The 13,758-nt window shown below is 32.6% G+C and overlaps 1 protein-coding gene across 4 annotated transcripts in view; it reads right to left on the bottom strand.

Moving 5' to 3' along the window:
• Positions 1 to 13,758, bottom strand: part of VPS13A (vacuolar protein sorting 13 homolog A) — a 201,709-nt gene that overhangs the window by 40,627 nt on the left and 147,324 nt on the right. For all 4 annotated transcript variants that reach the window (XR_006724182.2, XM_010952785.3, XM_010952786.3 and 1 more), the window contains exons 54-61: positions 9,626 to 9,858; positions 6,085 to 6,238; positions 5,432 to 5,578; positions 3,798 to 3,879; positions 2,832 to 2,901; positions 1,893 to 1,998; positions 1,104 to 1,217; positions 70 to 215 (exon numbers count right to left, since the gene is read on the bottom strand). Coding sequence is in view for 3 of the 4 variants with exons in the window: in XM_010952785.3 (XP_010951087.1) it covers positions 70 to 215; positions 1,104 to 1,217; positions 1,893 to 1,998; positions 2,832 to 2,901; positions 3,798 to 3,879; positions 5,432 to 5,578; positions 6,085 to 6,238; positions 9,626 to 9,858 (1,052 nt within the window). In the remaining variant the exon portion in view is untranslated. The remainder of the gene's footprint in view (positions 1 to 69; positions 216 to 1,103; positions 1,218 to 1,892; positions 1,999 to 2,831; positions 2,902 to 3,797; positions 3,880 to 5,431; positions 5,579 to 6,084; positions 6,239 to 9,625; positions 9,859 to 13,758) is intronic.

Here is a 13,758-nt window from a genome sequence, read left to right as displayed (position 1 = left end):
CTTATAAAATTTTAATGTAAATATAAAGTGGACTTGTCATCAATTTATAGATTTGAATATTAAACATACTTAAAAACTACATCTTGTACATCTGTAAGAGTGGCACCAATACTCTTCAGCAAAAGATTTATAGAATGAACTGCCATCTGTCCTCCATGTTGTTCTGAATCTTTAGCTTCTTCTCCACCCGAACTCAGCGAAACACTTAAATGCAACTAAAGAGATAGAGAGATCAATATTTAAAGCACTTTCTTCATAATGACAATTTTAACTCTTAAAATTCAACCTCATCTCAAATTCACTACACTTAATAAGATTTCAAAGTTATCTGGGTTAAACCAAAATTAGTAAGTGGAAAGTTAAGGAAATTTAAAATCTAAACAGCCCTTTAAATTTTTTAAATTCAACAATGTAATATATGATATTTAGATCAATCCAATTCTTTTGGTAAACCTAGGAAAATATTAATCTTTATACATTTTAATAACATTAACAATCTAGAAATTGAAGTTGTTGGAAATAACTCAAATATCTCCAAAAATGAATGTTTCAACTATTAGAATTAAGTTAGTGTGGTAAAGCCCGTTAAAAAGCACTTTTGTGCGCCCGTGTGTGTGTGTGTGTGTGTATGTATATATAAATACATAAATTTACAACAATTTTCTTCAAGTATTATGTAAGTAACTTAGAAATTTTATGTTAAGAACTTTTAGTTCCATTCAATCCTTAATTTTTAAATCAGGGGTACTTTATAAGTTAATTTAAAACTTACATGTATATCATACACAAAAGTTTGAAAACTGTCACTAAATACCTTAACAGAAAACAAGGTAACATAATGTTAGGTCAAGATATAAACATAAACGCATTGAATATGGTTCCATTGTTATTTCCATGTGATAAAAAATTATTATAAGAGTAAATAATAAATAATTATTTAAAAGGATAATTTCTTTATTTACTTATATTTGTAATAGTGAAATTATAGAATTTATATACTATTAAAGAATATAATTTAAATGCCATACCCCCCAAACACATCAAGTCAATTTGCTATTACCTAGATTATCAAGGATAATAAAAATGACTTATTTTTCCCCTACCTTGATAGGAGATATGTGAAAATACTCATATAGACTGACTTGTGATGAATCTACTAATGAAACTATTTTATATTCTTCTTGGAAAGCTTCTATATCTTTATGAAAAAGCTCAACCTATAAAAGAACATAAAATATTAAAAGCTTAGGGGATTTGTCTCCTTAAGTATTTAAGCCAATAGTTCACATGCTGCAGAATACTCCTCCATAATATCCAGATTCAACATTGCTCATGATTGGGAAGCTACTGCCTCAGAAGGGAAACTAACATCTCTACCGTTAGGAAAGTTGTATCTGTCACATACAAACTGAATTCTTTCTATGAGGGTAGCTGAAAAAGAGAACCTATCTACCCCGTAATTGTGATGTTACAGTCTTTCCATCAGTCACACAGAATATACCACATTTTATTTGTCTTAGCCCTTTTCTCATCAAATATCCCGGTCATATCCAAATTTCTAAATTATTAATCAAAACAAAAGTAACCCAGGAAAATAAAATAGGAAAAAACAGTGATGTGAACATGACTAATTATCCTCTTCCACCTACTACTGGCCTAAAACCTTTCCTCTTATTTGCTTAAAAAGGTTATTTGTCTTGCTTCCAACTTCTATAATCTGAAAACGTGACTTCTTCCAATGTACAACCACAGCAGCATTATAAAATTTTTTAAATTGTGTTTTACAATGGAAACAAAACCATTTTAATACCTTTAAGAATGTATAATGTTATCACTTTTTTTAGTCCTCTTTCCCTAATCTTTCCCATCAATACTATTATTATAAGTCTTACCTCTGTTTTTTCAGTCACTTCAGCCTCTGTCATAAGTTCTGCTACAGCATAGACAAAGCCAAGATCTAATCTGAGATCCATTTCTTGGATCAACACTTTGAAATACCTATATTACAACGTGAAAAACATTTAAAAATCATCGATTAACTGCATTAACAAAATTATATAGGAAAAAAGTATTAGATAAAAATTAGAACATTGAAACAACCTCTAGATGAATAAATAAAATAATGTGATGGCAACACTGCTCATAATATCAACAAACTCAAAGAAATGCCTACGAAGAGGAAATCAATAAGTAAATTGTGGTATATAGTCACACAACAGAAATTATACACTAGTGATAAGTAAACTCTAGCTACAACAAAATGAATAAATTTTAACAAAAATTTGAATGAAAAAAGTCCCAGGAATATATTTACAGTTTGAAAAAAAATTTTAATTGGAAAAAATTTTGAAAAAGAAAGAAGCATAATGTTTAGGTACAGATAAACAATACAATAATACTTTTAAAAGAATAAAGATGGTATTTATCTTGGTGATAGCGTGGAGGAAAGAAGAAACAGAAGAGTGATACAAAGACTGATGTTTCTGTCAATGTTTTATTTCTTGAACTGAGTGGTGACTGAATTTGAAAATATTTTCTTTCTTGTTTCTAAAACAATATGCAGTAATTATAGACAACTTAAGAGACAAAACAAATAAAAAAGAAAATAATAAAACACACACAATTTTAGAAATGACTGTTAGATGTATTTCATTGAAGCCTGATACTCCAAGATTATAAAATAACTGATTTTTCGTATGACCTTTATAATTTAATATTTCATACTTAAATCTTTGACTCATCTAAAATTTATTTATTTCAGAGTACAATTAACTCACATGTTTAAATCAAAACATTAAATGAACACACAAGAAATGTATTAAGACACTTACTTAATACGTGATATCTGGGAATGCCCTGCAGATCTCATGACAATACTGACATCTGTAAAGGGCTTTGGTGCTGTGAAGGTTAATAAATATGATTAATCTCATGATGATATACACAAAAGATAAGCATTTTCTTGCAGTTTAGTGCACATCCCAATGGACAACTAAATTATTTACTAAATCATGAGTATCAATAATTAAAATTACTGATATTGATTAAGATCTATCACAATCTTAATTTTAGATTTTAAAATTTAAATATTCTGTATTCACTCTAAGGATAACTGATTCTTTAAATTACTAATTTTAAACTGAAAGTATTCATTAGAATCATCAAGAAAACTCTGTGAAAACACAGATTTCAGGGTCTTGTCCTGGACTTCTAGGTAGAGGGGACTGGGCATATACACTGGTCAAAACGCTTCCAAGCAGATTTTGAATAACCAGTTTAGACAGTTTAGAGCTGGTGGTATGCAGGTGGGAGTAGAAAGCAAGAAGAGAGGTAAGTAAGGCGGTGGGAAGGGAAGGGAAGGGAAAGTGAAGAGAAGAGGGACAGCAAAGAAGGAAGAAAAGTGAAGGAGAAGAAGCTGGAAGAAAGGATTTGTCAGTTATTCTCATCTGTGCATTACAGGATAGTTTCTGTGGTTAGAAAACACTCTGAATTTGAACTTCCTCATGATTTATTCAGAGGTCCTAGTGGATTATAAATTAAGGGTTCACAAATTTGTACTCTTTTAAAAATTAGTATCTCTAAACATTTTAATAAATATTTCTCATTAATCTTTCTTCAGTATTCAGAGTCCCACTGAAGTTAGTTGAGTACTTCCTGGTCTTCATTCAAGCTGTTTCATTTTCCAGTGATCCTACAGAAACTAAACTTGAGAATGGTTTCACTTCATATTTTTATAGTAAAAGAAACCAAATAGCTAATACAACTGTTTTTATGGCAATTTAAAAATACAAACCAACCTGAATCCATGGTGACCGACTTGGGAGGCTTAATGGGATAAAACACAAATGGAAATACAGCACCAGGTATCTGGTTTTGGATCTAAGAAAACAAACAACAGGTCAGTATGTTAGTATGTTAATTACAGAACCTGACTGGAGTAACAGGATTTAAGAAGTAGAAGGAATCAAAAGTTCCAACACTGAAAACTGGACAGCAGCATGTAAAGCAATGAAGCTAGAACACATCCTTACACCATACACAAAAATAAATTCTAAATGGATCAAAGACTTAAACATAAGACAAAATACAATAAACCTCCTAGAAGAAAATATAGGCAAAACATTATCTCACATACATCTCAGCAATGTTCTCCTAAGGCAGTCTACTCAAGCAACAGAAATAAAAGCAAGAATAAACAAATGGGACCTAATGAAACTTACAAGCTTTTGCACAGCAAAGGAAACCATAAGCAAAACAAAACGACAACCTATGGAATGGGAGAAAATTTTTGCAAAAGATGAAACTGACAAAGGCTTGATCTCCAGAATATATAAGCACCTCATACAACTTAAGAAAAAAACAAACAACCCAATCCAAAAATGGGCAAAAGACCTAAACAAGCAATTCTCCAATGAAGACATACGAATGATCAATGAGCACATGAAAAAAATGCTCAGTATCACTAATTATCAGAGAAATGCAAATCAAAACTACAATGAGGTATCACCTCACACCAGTCAGAATGGTCATCATTCAAAAATCCACAAATGACAAATGCTGGAAAGGCTGTGGAGAACAGGGAACCCTCCTACACTGCTGGTGGGAATGCAGTTTGGTGCAGCCACTGTGGAAAACAGTATGGAAATTCCTCAAAAGACGAGGAACAGACTTACCATATGACCCAGAAATCCCACTCCTGGACATATATCTAGAAGGAACCCTACTTCAAAAAGACACCTGCACCCCAATGTTCATAGGAGCACTATTTACAATAGCCAAGACAGCCAAAATGTCCATCGACAAAAGACTGGATAAAGATGTGGTATATTTATACAATGGAATGCTACAATATAACACCATTTGCAGCAAGATGGATGGCCCTGGAGAATGTCATTCTAAGTGAAGTAAGCCAGAAAGAGAAAGAAAAATACCATGTGAGATCGCTCATATGTGGAATCTAAAAAAAAAAAAAAAGCAAAGCAAAGAAAAAGACAAATGAACATAAATATAAAACAGAAACAGACTCATAGACATAGAATACAAACTTGTTGCCAGAGGGGAGGGGGGTGGGAAGGGACAGACTGGGATTTCGAAATTTGTAGATACTAACAGGTATATGAAGAATAGATAAACAAGATTATACTGTACAGCACAGGGAAATATATACAAGATCTTGTGGTAGCTCACAGTGAAAAAGAATGTGACAATGAATATATATGTTAATGTATAACTGAAAAATTGTGCTCTACACTGGAAATTGACACAACATTGTAAACTGACTATCACTCAATAAAAAACAAATAAACAAACAACAACAACAAAAACAAAAGTTCCAACACTGAAACCGAAGCACTAGACAAAACAGACCAAGGGAATATATCTGGTTTGTTGCCATGTTCCTTTAGAATAAAATCTATTTTTTCAGACTCACCTGTATTCTGTAAATTTGAATTCTAAATGACGATTGATGTGCAGATGTGCTATATTCCACCTTTAAAGCAGGAAGATAATTTCTTCGTATAGCTGTTACATGTGGTTGCATAATTTTCATGTTAGTACCACTAGGTGTGAAGCAGACCTGAAAAATATGACAAGCCCCCAAAACCTAAAACATGGAATTTCTCTTCATTAACAGATTAAAATTAGAAATCTGTACCAAAAAACTTTAAAGATAATATTAATTTAAATAGTAGGCTAAATATTTGATTAGGTTTTGACTGATCTTCATACCCCCTTTTCCATACAATTTATAAAAATATTCACATAATACTTATAACTTAGTTTTATCATTTTTAATGTAAATTTAGTAAAATTTATCAAATATAAAGTAATAAAAGAAAGAATAACTTTAAAAGTACGACAAAACAACTTATTGGCTTCTTGTTAATCAACAATGAATAGATCACTAGCACCTTGAGAAAGTGTGAATTCTTAATACAGGTAACTATCCCTTTAAAATATTCTATGTAAAGTATGTATAATAGTTTTTTAATGAACTAGACTTTTGATTAAAAACTAACTCATGATTCATCTAATTACAACAGATAAAAATTAAAGCTTCACCTCAGTACTTAAAAACATTACCTGAACGTTAGTGTCCAATTCAATAACCTTATCTTCTGAAGGGGAAGATTCAGTATATTCCTTAAATTCTTTCTCTAACTTCTCAGTCTGCTTTACACTCATTGGCTTCCATCTTGCCTTCTTCTTGGGCTTTGTCTCCCAGACCACATCAGAACTTATATACAAAAGTAAAAATCATAGTGCTAATTTATAAACATTTTCATTTTAAATGGCTTATTACATGAATTACAAAACTGTCAGTAAATTTTTACAAATCCTTAGTTATAAGCAAGCACATTACAAGTTTAGAAACATGAATTAATTCAAGCAACACTTATTAAACTCCTATTAAGGAACTATTCTAGGTGGTAGGGATATTACCTACCCCTTTCGCTTGTCATTGTGGAGCTTTCTTTTAGCTGAAGAGTGATAGACAATAAGTAATAAATATAATAAATTAGCATATTTTAATGTATTAGGAGGTGAAAATGCTTTTCAAAGAAGAAAAAAGAGACAGGGGAAGGTGGATCTGGAGTATTGGAACATGCAAAATTGTGGGTGTTGCAGTATCAAAATAGAATGGTCAATGGGGGTGTCATTAAGAAGGCAGGATTTCAGTAACCTAAAAGAAGATGAGGGAGTATCCAGCAGACAACAGAGGAACATTCCAGGTAGAGAGACAAGCTAGAGCAACGACTCCAAAGCAGAGCTTGCCTGTAGTAGAGGCAGAAGAGCAAGGAGGCTGGTGTGCCTGGAACACACTGTGAGCAGAAGATGGAGACAGAGAGACAGTGAGAGGCAAAGTAACGCAAAGCCTTGTAGGGTACTGCAAAGACTTTGAGTTTTATTCTGAGATGAGGACCCACTGAAAAATTATGAGAAGATTATCAGCAATATAATCTGACTTAAGGTTTGTTAAGAATATGCTGAGTGTTGGGATGGGGAGGAAAGAAAAAGGGATGAAGGCTGGAGCAGGAAAACTTGTTAGGAATTTAATGCAGTAAACCAGGAGAAAAATGGTGATGGCTCTGCCTAGGGGTAAGAGTGAGGTGGTAAAAAGTGGTTAAATTCCATGTGCATTTTGAAAATAGAGCCAGCACAGCATTTCTAGATGGATGAGATTTGGGGTATAAAATAAGGAGAGAAGTTAAAGATGATTCCAAAGTTTCTGGCCTGGGCAAACAGAAGAATGTAGTTGTCATTAACTCCAATGGGAAAGCAGGTTTTGGTAGAAAGAGATCAGGAGTTTGGTTGTACACATTATAAAGCTTAAGGAGTCTCTTAGATACTTCAGTAAAGGTTTTATGTTAAATATTTGGGCAGGTAAGTCTGGAGTTCAGGAAAAAGTCTGGCTGAAGATATATTTCTAGAAATTTCTGGCATATATGTGGTACTTGAAATCATAAAACTGAAACAGAGAAGAGAAGAGGACTAGGGTCTGAGAGCCTCAAGGTACCCAATATTAAGCAGTTGAGAAAAAGAGAAAAGGAACCAGTAAGTGAGAGTGAGAATGTTGACAGAAAAGTATCCTGGAAGAGAAATCAAAGAAACTGTATCAAGGAGGGATCTGTGCTAAATGTTATATACGAAAGCAACATGAGGACTGGTTATTGCACACTGGATCTGGCAATACACAGGACTCTGGTGAGCTCAACAAGACCAGTTTCATGGTATGCTGAAAGCAAAAGCCTGTTTGGAATGGTTAAAGAAAAAATGGGTAAAAAAAGAATTAGGGCTAATGAATATATCTTTTGCAACAACAGATCAACACTTTTGAGTTTGGCTACAGAGGAAAGCAAATAAATGTGCAGTAGGCAGCAGGAAAAGTAAATGCAAGAGTTGTTTTTTTTTTTTTTAAAGTTTAAAAGAAATAGTGCTGATGGAAACAATCTAATAGAGAGATGCTGAGGTAGGAGAGAGAGAAGAGAATTGCTGGATCCATGTCTCAAGAGGCAAGAGGGGAATGGAATATACTGCAAAAGCAGAAAAAAAAAGTTTTAAGTAGAAGCACATATGATAGATCTATGACGACTGGAGAAGTGTGTTGCTGCAAAATGTAGGTAAAAAATGCTGGTGCATAGAAGTTGAGATATTGGGGTCTTAGGGCTTCCCTTTTGATTGCTTCAATTTACTTGGTGAAATGAGATGTAAGGCAGTGAGCTGAGAGGGAGTAGTGGTTGAAAAGAGACAAAGTGAGAGCGAATGCAATAAATCTAATTTGCTAAAAAAAAAAAAAAAGGCTGAAAGACTTAATACAGAATTTAATAATCTATTAACATCCTAAAATTACTTCACTCTGTTAAGTATGTAAGTTAATTTTATTTATTCTATTTGTTTATTCCTTCTAAAATTTATGTTCATTTAATAAATAGGTAGAAACCATGTATTTGCATTCACATCATTTAGCATGGGTGTTAGCATATATCAGGTTTCACAGGCTTAAAATCTGCTGTCTATTTGACTTCTTCCTTTTAACTAATAAACATACTTTTTTGAGAACAATAAAAATCCCTAAGAAAACAGTTTTAATAGGCCATTTTAAACGGCATGGATACCATTCAATGAGAAGTCAGGGTCATTTCTAGATGAATTTACATAGAAAAACAAATTCAAATTTATATCATATACCTTTGATTTATATATTTATCTGAGAGTTTAACTCAAGTAAAGGATTAAAACTACATTATCCTTGTTATATAGACTGGAATCTAGAAATGCCCTCACATTAGGCAATTATATACAGAAATTAATTTTAAGTGTTTATGAATAGGAATACTAAATACATAAGGAAGAGTTTTACTGATGATGACTTATGTGGGAAATCATAAATACAGTAGTACCTTATTAGATCTTAAAGTGCCAAGGTCAAAGCAGAAAATGATTAGAAAGTGAAATGTACAATGTGGGGAATATAATCAGAACAATGTAATATCTTTTTATGGTGACAGATGGTAACTAGACTTATCATCATTTGTAATAAGCAGAAATACTGAATCACTAAGTCATGTAGCAGGATCTAACATAGTGTCGTAGATCAAATGTACTTCAGAACAAACTAAAAACTCATAGAAAAGATCAGGAGGAGGGGGAACTGGATGATGGTGGTCTTAAAAACCAAAAATAGAGTGAGAGCAAAAGAGAGACTGAGAAAGGTAAGAGAGAAAGAAGAGGGAAAAGCGATTTTCTTTATTCCACTAACAACTATTTATGGAACATCTATAGTGTATCCTGCACTGTGGTAGGTGGTAATGAACAATTAAACATTTCTATACGACATGTTAAAGAAAGTATACTTGGATAAGTTGAATAAAGCTAACTTTTTAGAGAGCTGAGAGAATCAACAATGTAATGACAGATTTATAAATTCGATTTTGGGTATAGCTTTATTTCAAAAGGCAAAAAAAAAAAAGCATCCAAGCATTTTTAAATTAGCATTACCTTAGATGGGTACCAATGAATAGTCAAAACACAAAACTGAAACTAAATCATTTTAGATTTTACAATCACCATTCTTAATGATTAAGAACTTACTTAAATATACTCAAATTTTAATGCCTCTAACCTTGTAATGCCAATATAGGCAACTTCTTGCTTTGTATAATTATTGACGAGAGAAATTCCAACATCTTGTAACGCCAACACAATTTCTTGCTCTGCTAACTCTGCTTTCTCACTTTCATATGCCACTCTAAATACTCTTGGATCTTCAGTGAATAAAATAATGCGTTGTAAGCCTTCAAAGAATGAAACTAAATAAATGGTCTTTTTCCCCAAACTTACAGGTGTCATCATATCCTGAAAAAAAACCATCAAAAAATAAAAAATCAGGGTTTGGTCCCAACAAACATGAAATCTAGATTCCACATTTGAAAAATGAGAATAGTAAAGGCACCTTCTTCACAGGGTTGAATAAAATAAATTAATAATTGTGTAACATTTGGAAATTTACATAATTAAAATCATTTGATGTTAGCTTCTGCCATTATCATAAAGATAGGAAGACGGGTCAATTGTTCTTCTATTTTAATATTATAGTAAAATCTAATTAGTCTCCCTTTGTTGGCTAATCAATAAACAATTTTATCTTCTCTGCTCCATTCTAAGACTAATCAATTTATGTTATGTGTTATAAGTTATTCAGTTAGAAATTCCTATTTTCTTATAGAGCTGAATAAAGAGATAAATAGATAAAGAACATCTGACACCTCAGCTGCATGCTGTACAAAGCACGAATATTTGCAGGTTTAATTCTGCAGGAAGCCTTTATATATAAGCACTGCACTGATATTAGGCTCTGCAGTTTCAATGACAAGTCAGCCATGAATTTCTAGCTAAGTGCATATTCTGATTAAGAGGAAATTTTAATATATAATACATATTCATGTTACAATCCACTGAAATTAAAAATGAATTGTTACCATATAATCATGGTACTTATAACACTTTCTAAAATAAAATACATAGCACTAAAACTTTATTAAGAGATAAACTAATTCATTGCCAAGTAATTCTGAGGTCTTTCCAATGCTTTGTAGATTTCAGATTTATCTTTATAAACCTGAACTATCATTATGCTATAAATATGCAAAAGTACTAATCAACAAGTCAAATAATATTTTTATACTAAACTAAGGTCTTTTTTCCTGGAAAAATCTAATAATCATTCAAAAAAAAAAAGTTAGGCCAATTATGGACAGCCCTCTCAAATACGTTTAAAGAATACTGGACTCCATAAGAGCAACATGGGAAGACAATGGGAAAATACCATCACTATGCTAAGAGAAAAACAACTCTGAGCCCAGAATTTCTTACTCAGCAAAAATACACTTCAGTGAAGAACACTATAATAAGGATGCCTAAAGACAAACAACAACTACTAAATTTCACCATCAACAGAGACTCAAGGAAATTCTACAGGAGGAATTAAACACTGGCAAAAGGAAAGTGATCCAAGATGAATGTCTCAAGTAAGAAAGGAATGTTATGCAGATAAAATGGTACCTGTGTGGGAGAAAACACTTTACAAAATTCAATATCCAGTCATAATAAAAACTTCCGGCAAATAAAGACTAGATGAGAAGTTTTTCAACCTCTTATCAAACGCCCTAAAAAAGACACACACCAAACTTTGCCAAAAATCACATTTAAAGGTAAATGTTGAAGTTATATATAACTTGAGACCAGAAACAAAGGAAAGATATCTGCAAATATCACTTTTATTAAACAGTATATAGAGATGTTAGCCAGTCCAATAAGGCAAAAAAGGAATTAAAGACGAAAGGGCTGAAAAAGAGAAAACAAAGCTCTCATTATTTCTAAGTGTCATGATTGCCCACACAGAAAAATAAAAAAAACCAAACAAACAAATAATCAATATTAACAAGAGAATTCAGTGAGTTTTCTAGATGAAAAAATTAGTACACAAAACACCATTACACTCCCATATGCTGACAAGTGTACTTTTAAAAGGATACAATGAATTTCTGCTCTGGCAATTGATGACTAGATGCTCTTGGACCAACACTCTTGTTAAGAACAAAAAGCTGGACAAAATATAAAAAGATAAGTATGTATTTGAAAAGACAGAAATGCTACCAATGTAGTGAGAACTAATGGGCCCAAGATCCGAGAGAGAAGAAAAGCCAGTAAAAGTAAACTCTGCATTTGGAGTTCACAAGTGCCAGTTCTAAAAGTAGAAGCAAACACTGAGAGATTAAGAAAATCAGAAAAATTAGGAGTCTCATGGGAATGGAAGGACCAAAACTGGAGTAAAGGCAAACCAAAAAGAACAGGTCAACAACTTAGGCTTTTAGTTGAGTCCCAAAAGGGCGATTCTTTAGGTGCCAAGGTAAACTGGAAGTAGACTGGTCCTCAAGGATTGAAGACGAGAGTCAAATAATTTCAATTCCCATTTAAATTAAGATACTCTCCCCCTAGACTGGCTGTCTGACAAAAGCAAAATCACATGTTCTCAAGAGAAAGGGAACATCATACACAGTCTCAAATCCTCTTAAAAATTCTTTGATATACTAAGTTCAGCACACAGTTAAAAATAAACATGAATAAAGAATGGATATGAGTGAAAACTAAGAAAAACAGAGAAAATATAAAAATATCCACAAGAAATCTAGATATTAGAATTGTCAGATAGGCTTTAAAGTATCGATGATGAAAACATTCAATAAGTTATGTAACAAGGTAGAGAATTTTGAAATAAAAATTGAACTGATAATTTCAAGAATTAAAATTAAGTACTCAATGGATGATTTTAAGAGCAGATTGGACATAGCAAGACAAGTATAGTGAAAAACAGGTCAGAAGAAAATATCCATCCTGAAGGATGGAGAGATAAGGATGAAAACCCTAAAAGTCGTAAGAGACATGGTGAAAGTCTAACATGTATGTAATGATGGGGTTCTAAGATGAAGAGAAAGAAAGAAGTACCAATCCTGAGATTTGGTATCCAGCAGAAACACCCAACAAAAAAAGGGGCAAAATAAAGGCATTTCCAGGCAAATGAAGATGACAGAAAACTCACCAGCTGTAGACCACACACACATACACACACACACACACACAAGAGTACAGAGAAGAAAAAAATGAACCCATATGGGAGTAGGGAGATACAGGCAGCAATGAAAAGTGGCAAAAAGGAAAAATGTGTGGGTTAATTTAAATGGAATATTAATTGTAAAAAAATAGTAATCATACTTCTTATGAGAATTAACATATATTTAGAAGTAAAACACACAAGATTACATAAGATGGAAGAGGGTAAATGGAGATAAAGAGTTCTAAAGTCCTTACATTACTTGGTACTGGTACAAGTACCAGTTTACAGAAGGTTTTAAAAAGTCAAGAATACATGTTGTAATATGGTATGAGGCTGTAGCTTTAGGTTTCACTTTGTATGATGATCTTTGTATGTCCCTGACAGAAAGGTATGCTCTGTAAGCTATGCTCGTGGGTCCTCATAAGAGATGTCTGCTACTGTGGAGTACAGCTATTCTAGGTCAAGGCAGCTCATAACATAACCAGTGAGCCTTGTTCCGTCACAGCAAAGCCATCATTTGAAGTGACCAAAGAGAATACCTCCTAAACTGCTATATGAAATGGCCGATGCTCCCTGCAGGCATGATATGTTTCCTGCCCTGCATCTTTGCAAGCAGGCAGTTGCAAACTGTGGCCTACAGCAGTTTGTAAGCCTGAATGTTTGAGCCTAAAAAGATGGTGTGCACTGAAACATTATATACTAATAAAAGGATCAACTTAACAAAAAGACACACCAATTCTAAATTCGTACCTACCTAGTCATGTAGTTTCAAAATATAAGAGCCAAAATTAACAAAACTAAAAGAGGAATGTATAAATCCATGATTTTTAAACACCACTCTCATTGAAACAGAAGCAAATAAAAAATTTAATGAGATAAAAGATTTAAACAACACAACAAAACTTCAATAAATTGACATATACAGACACTGTAACCGACAACTACAGAATATAGATTTTCTTCAAATATTCATTAAATATTTACAAAAACTAGCAACATGCTGGCCCACAAAGTCAGTATCAGTAAATTCCAATGAACTGAATCAGGTAGGTTCTCTGATCACAGTGGAATTAAGTTAGAAATAAACAAACATAACTAGAAAATTCCCATACTTTTGAAAAGTGATAAACTAAGTAACCATA

The sequence above is a fragment of the Camelus bactrianus genome, chromosome 4 (genome assembly GCF_048773025.1).
Source record: "Camelus bactrianus isolate YW-2024 breed Bactrian camel chromosome 4, ASM4877302v1, whole genome shotgun sequence".
Taxonomy (NCBI): Eukaryota; Metazoa; Chordata; class Mammalia; order Artiodactyla; family Camelidae; genus Camelus; species Camelus bactrianus.
Note: the sequence above shows the minus strand (reverse complement) of the source record. Positions and strands in the feature narration are given on the sequence as shown.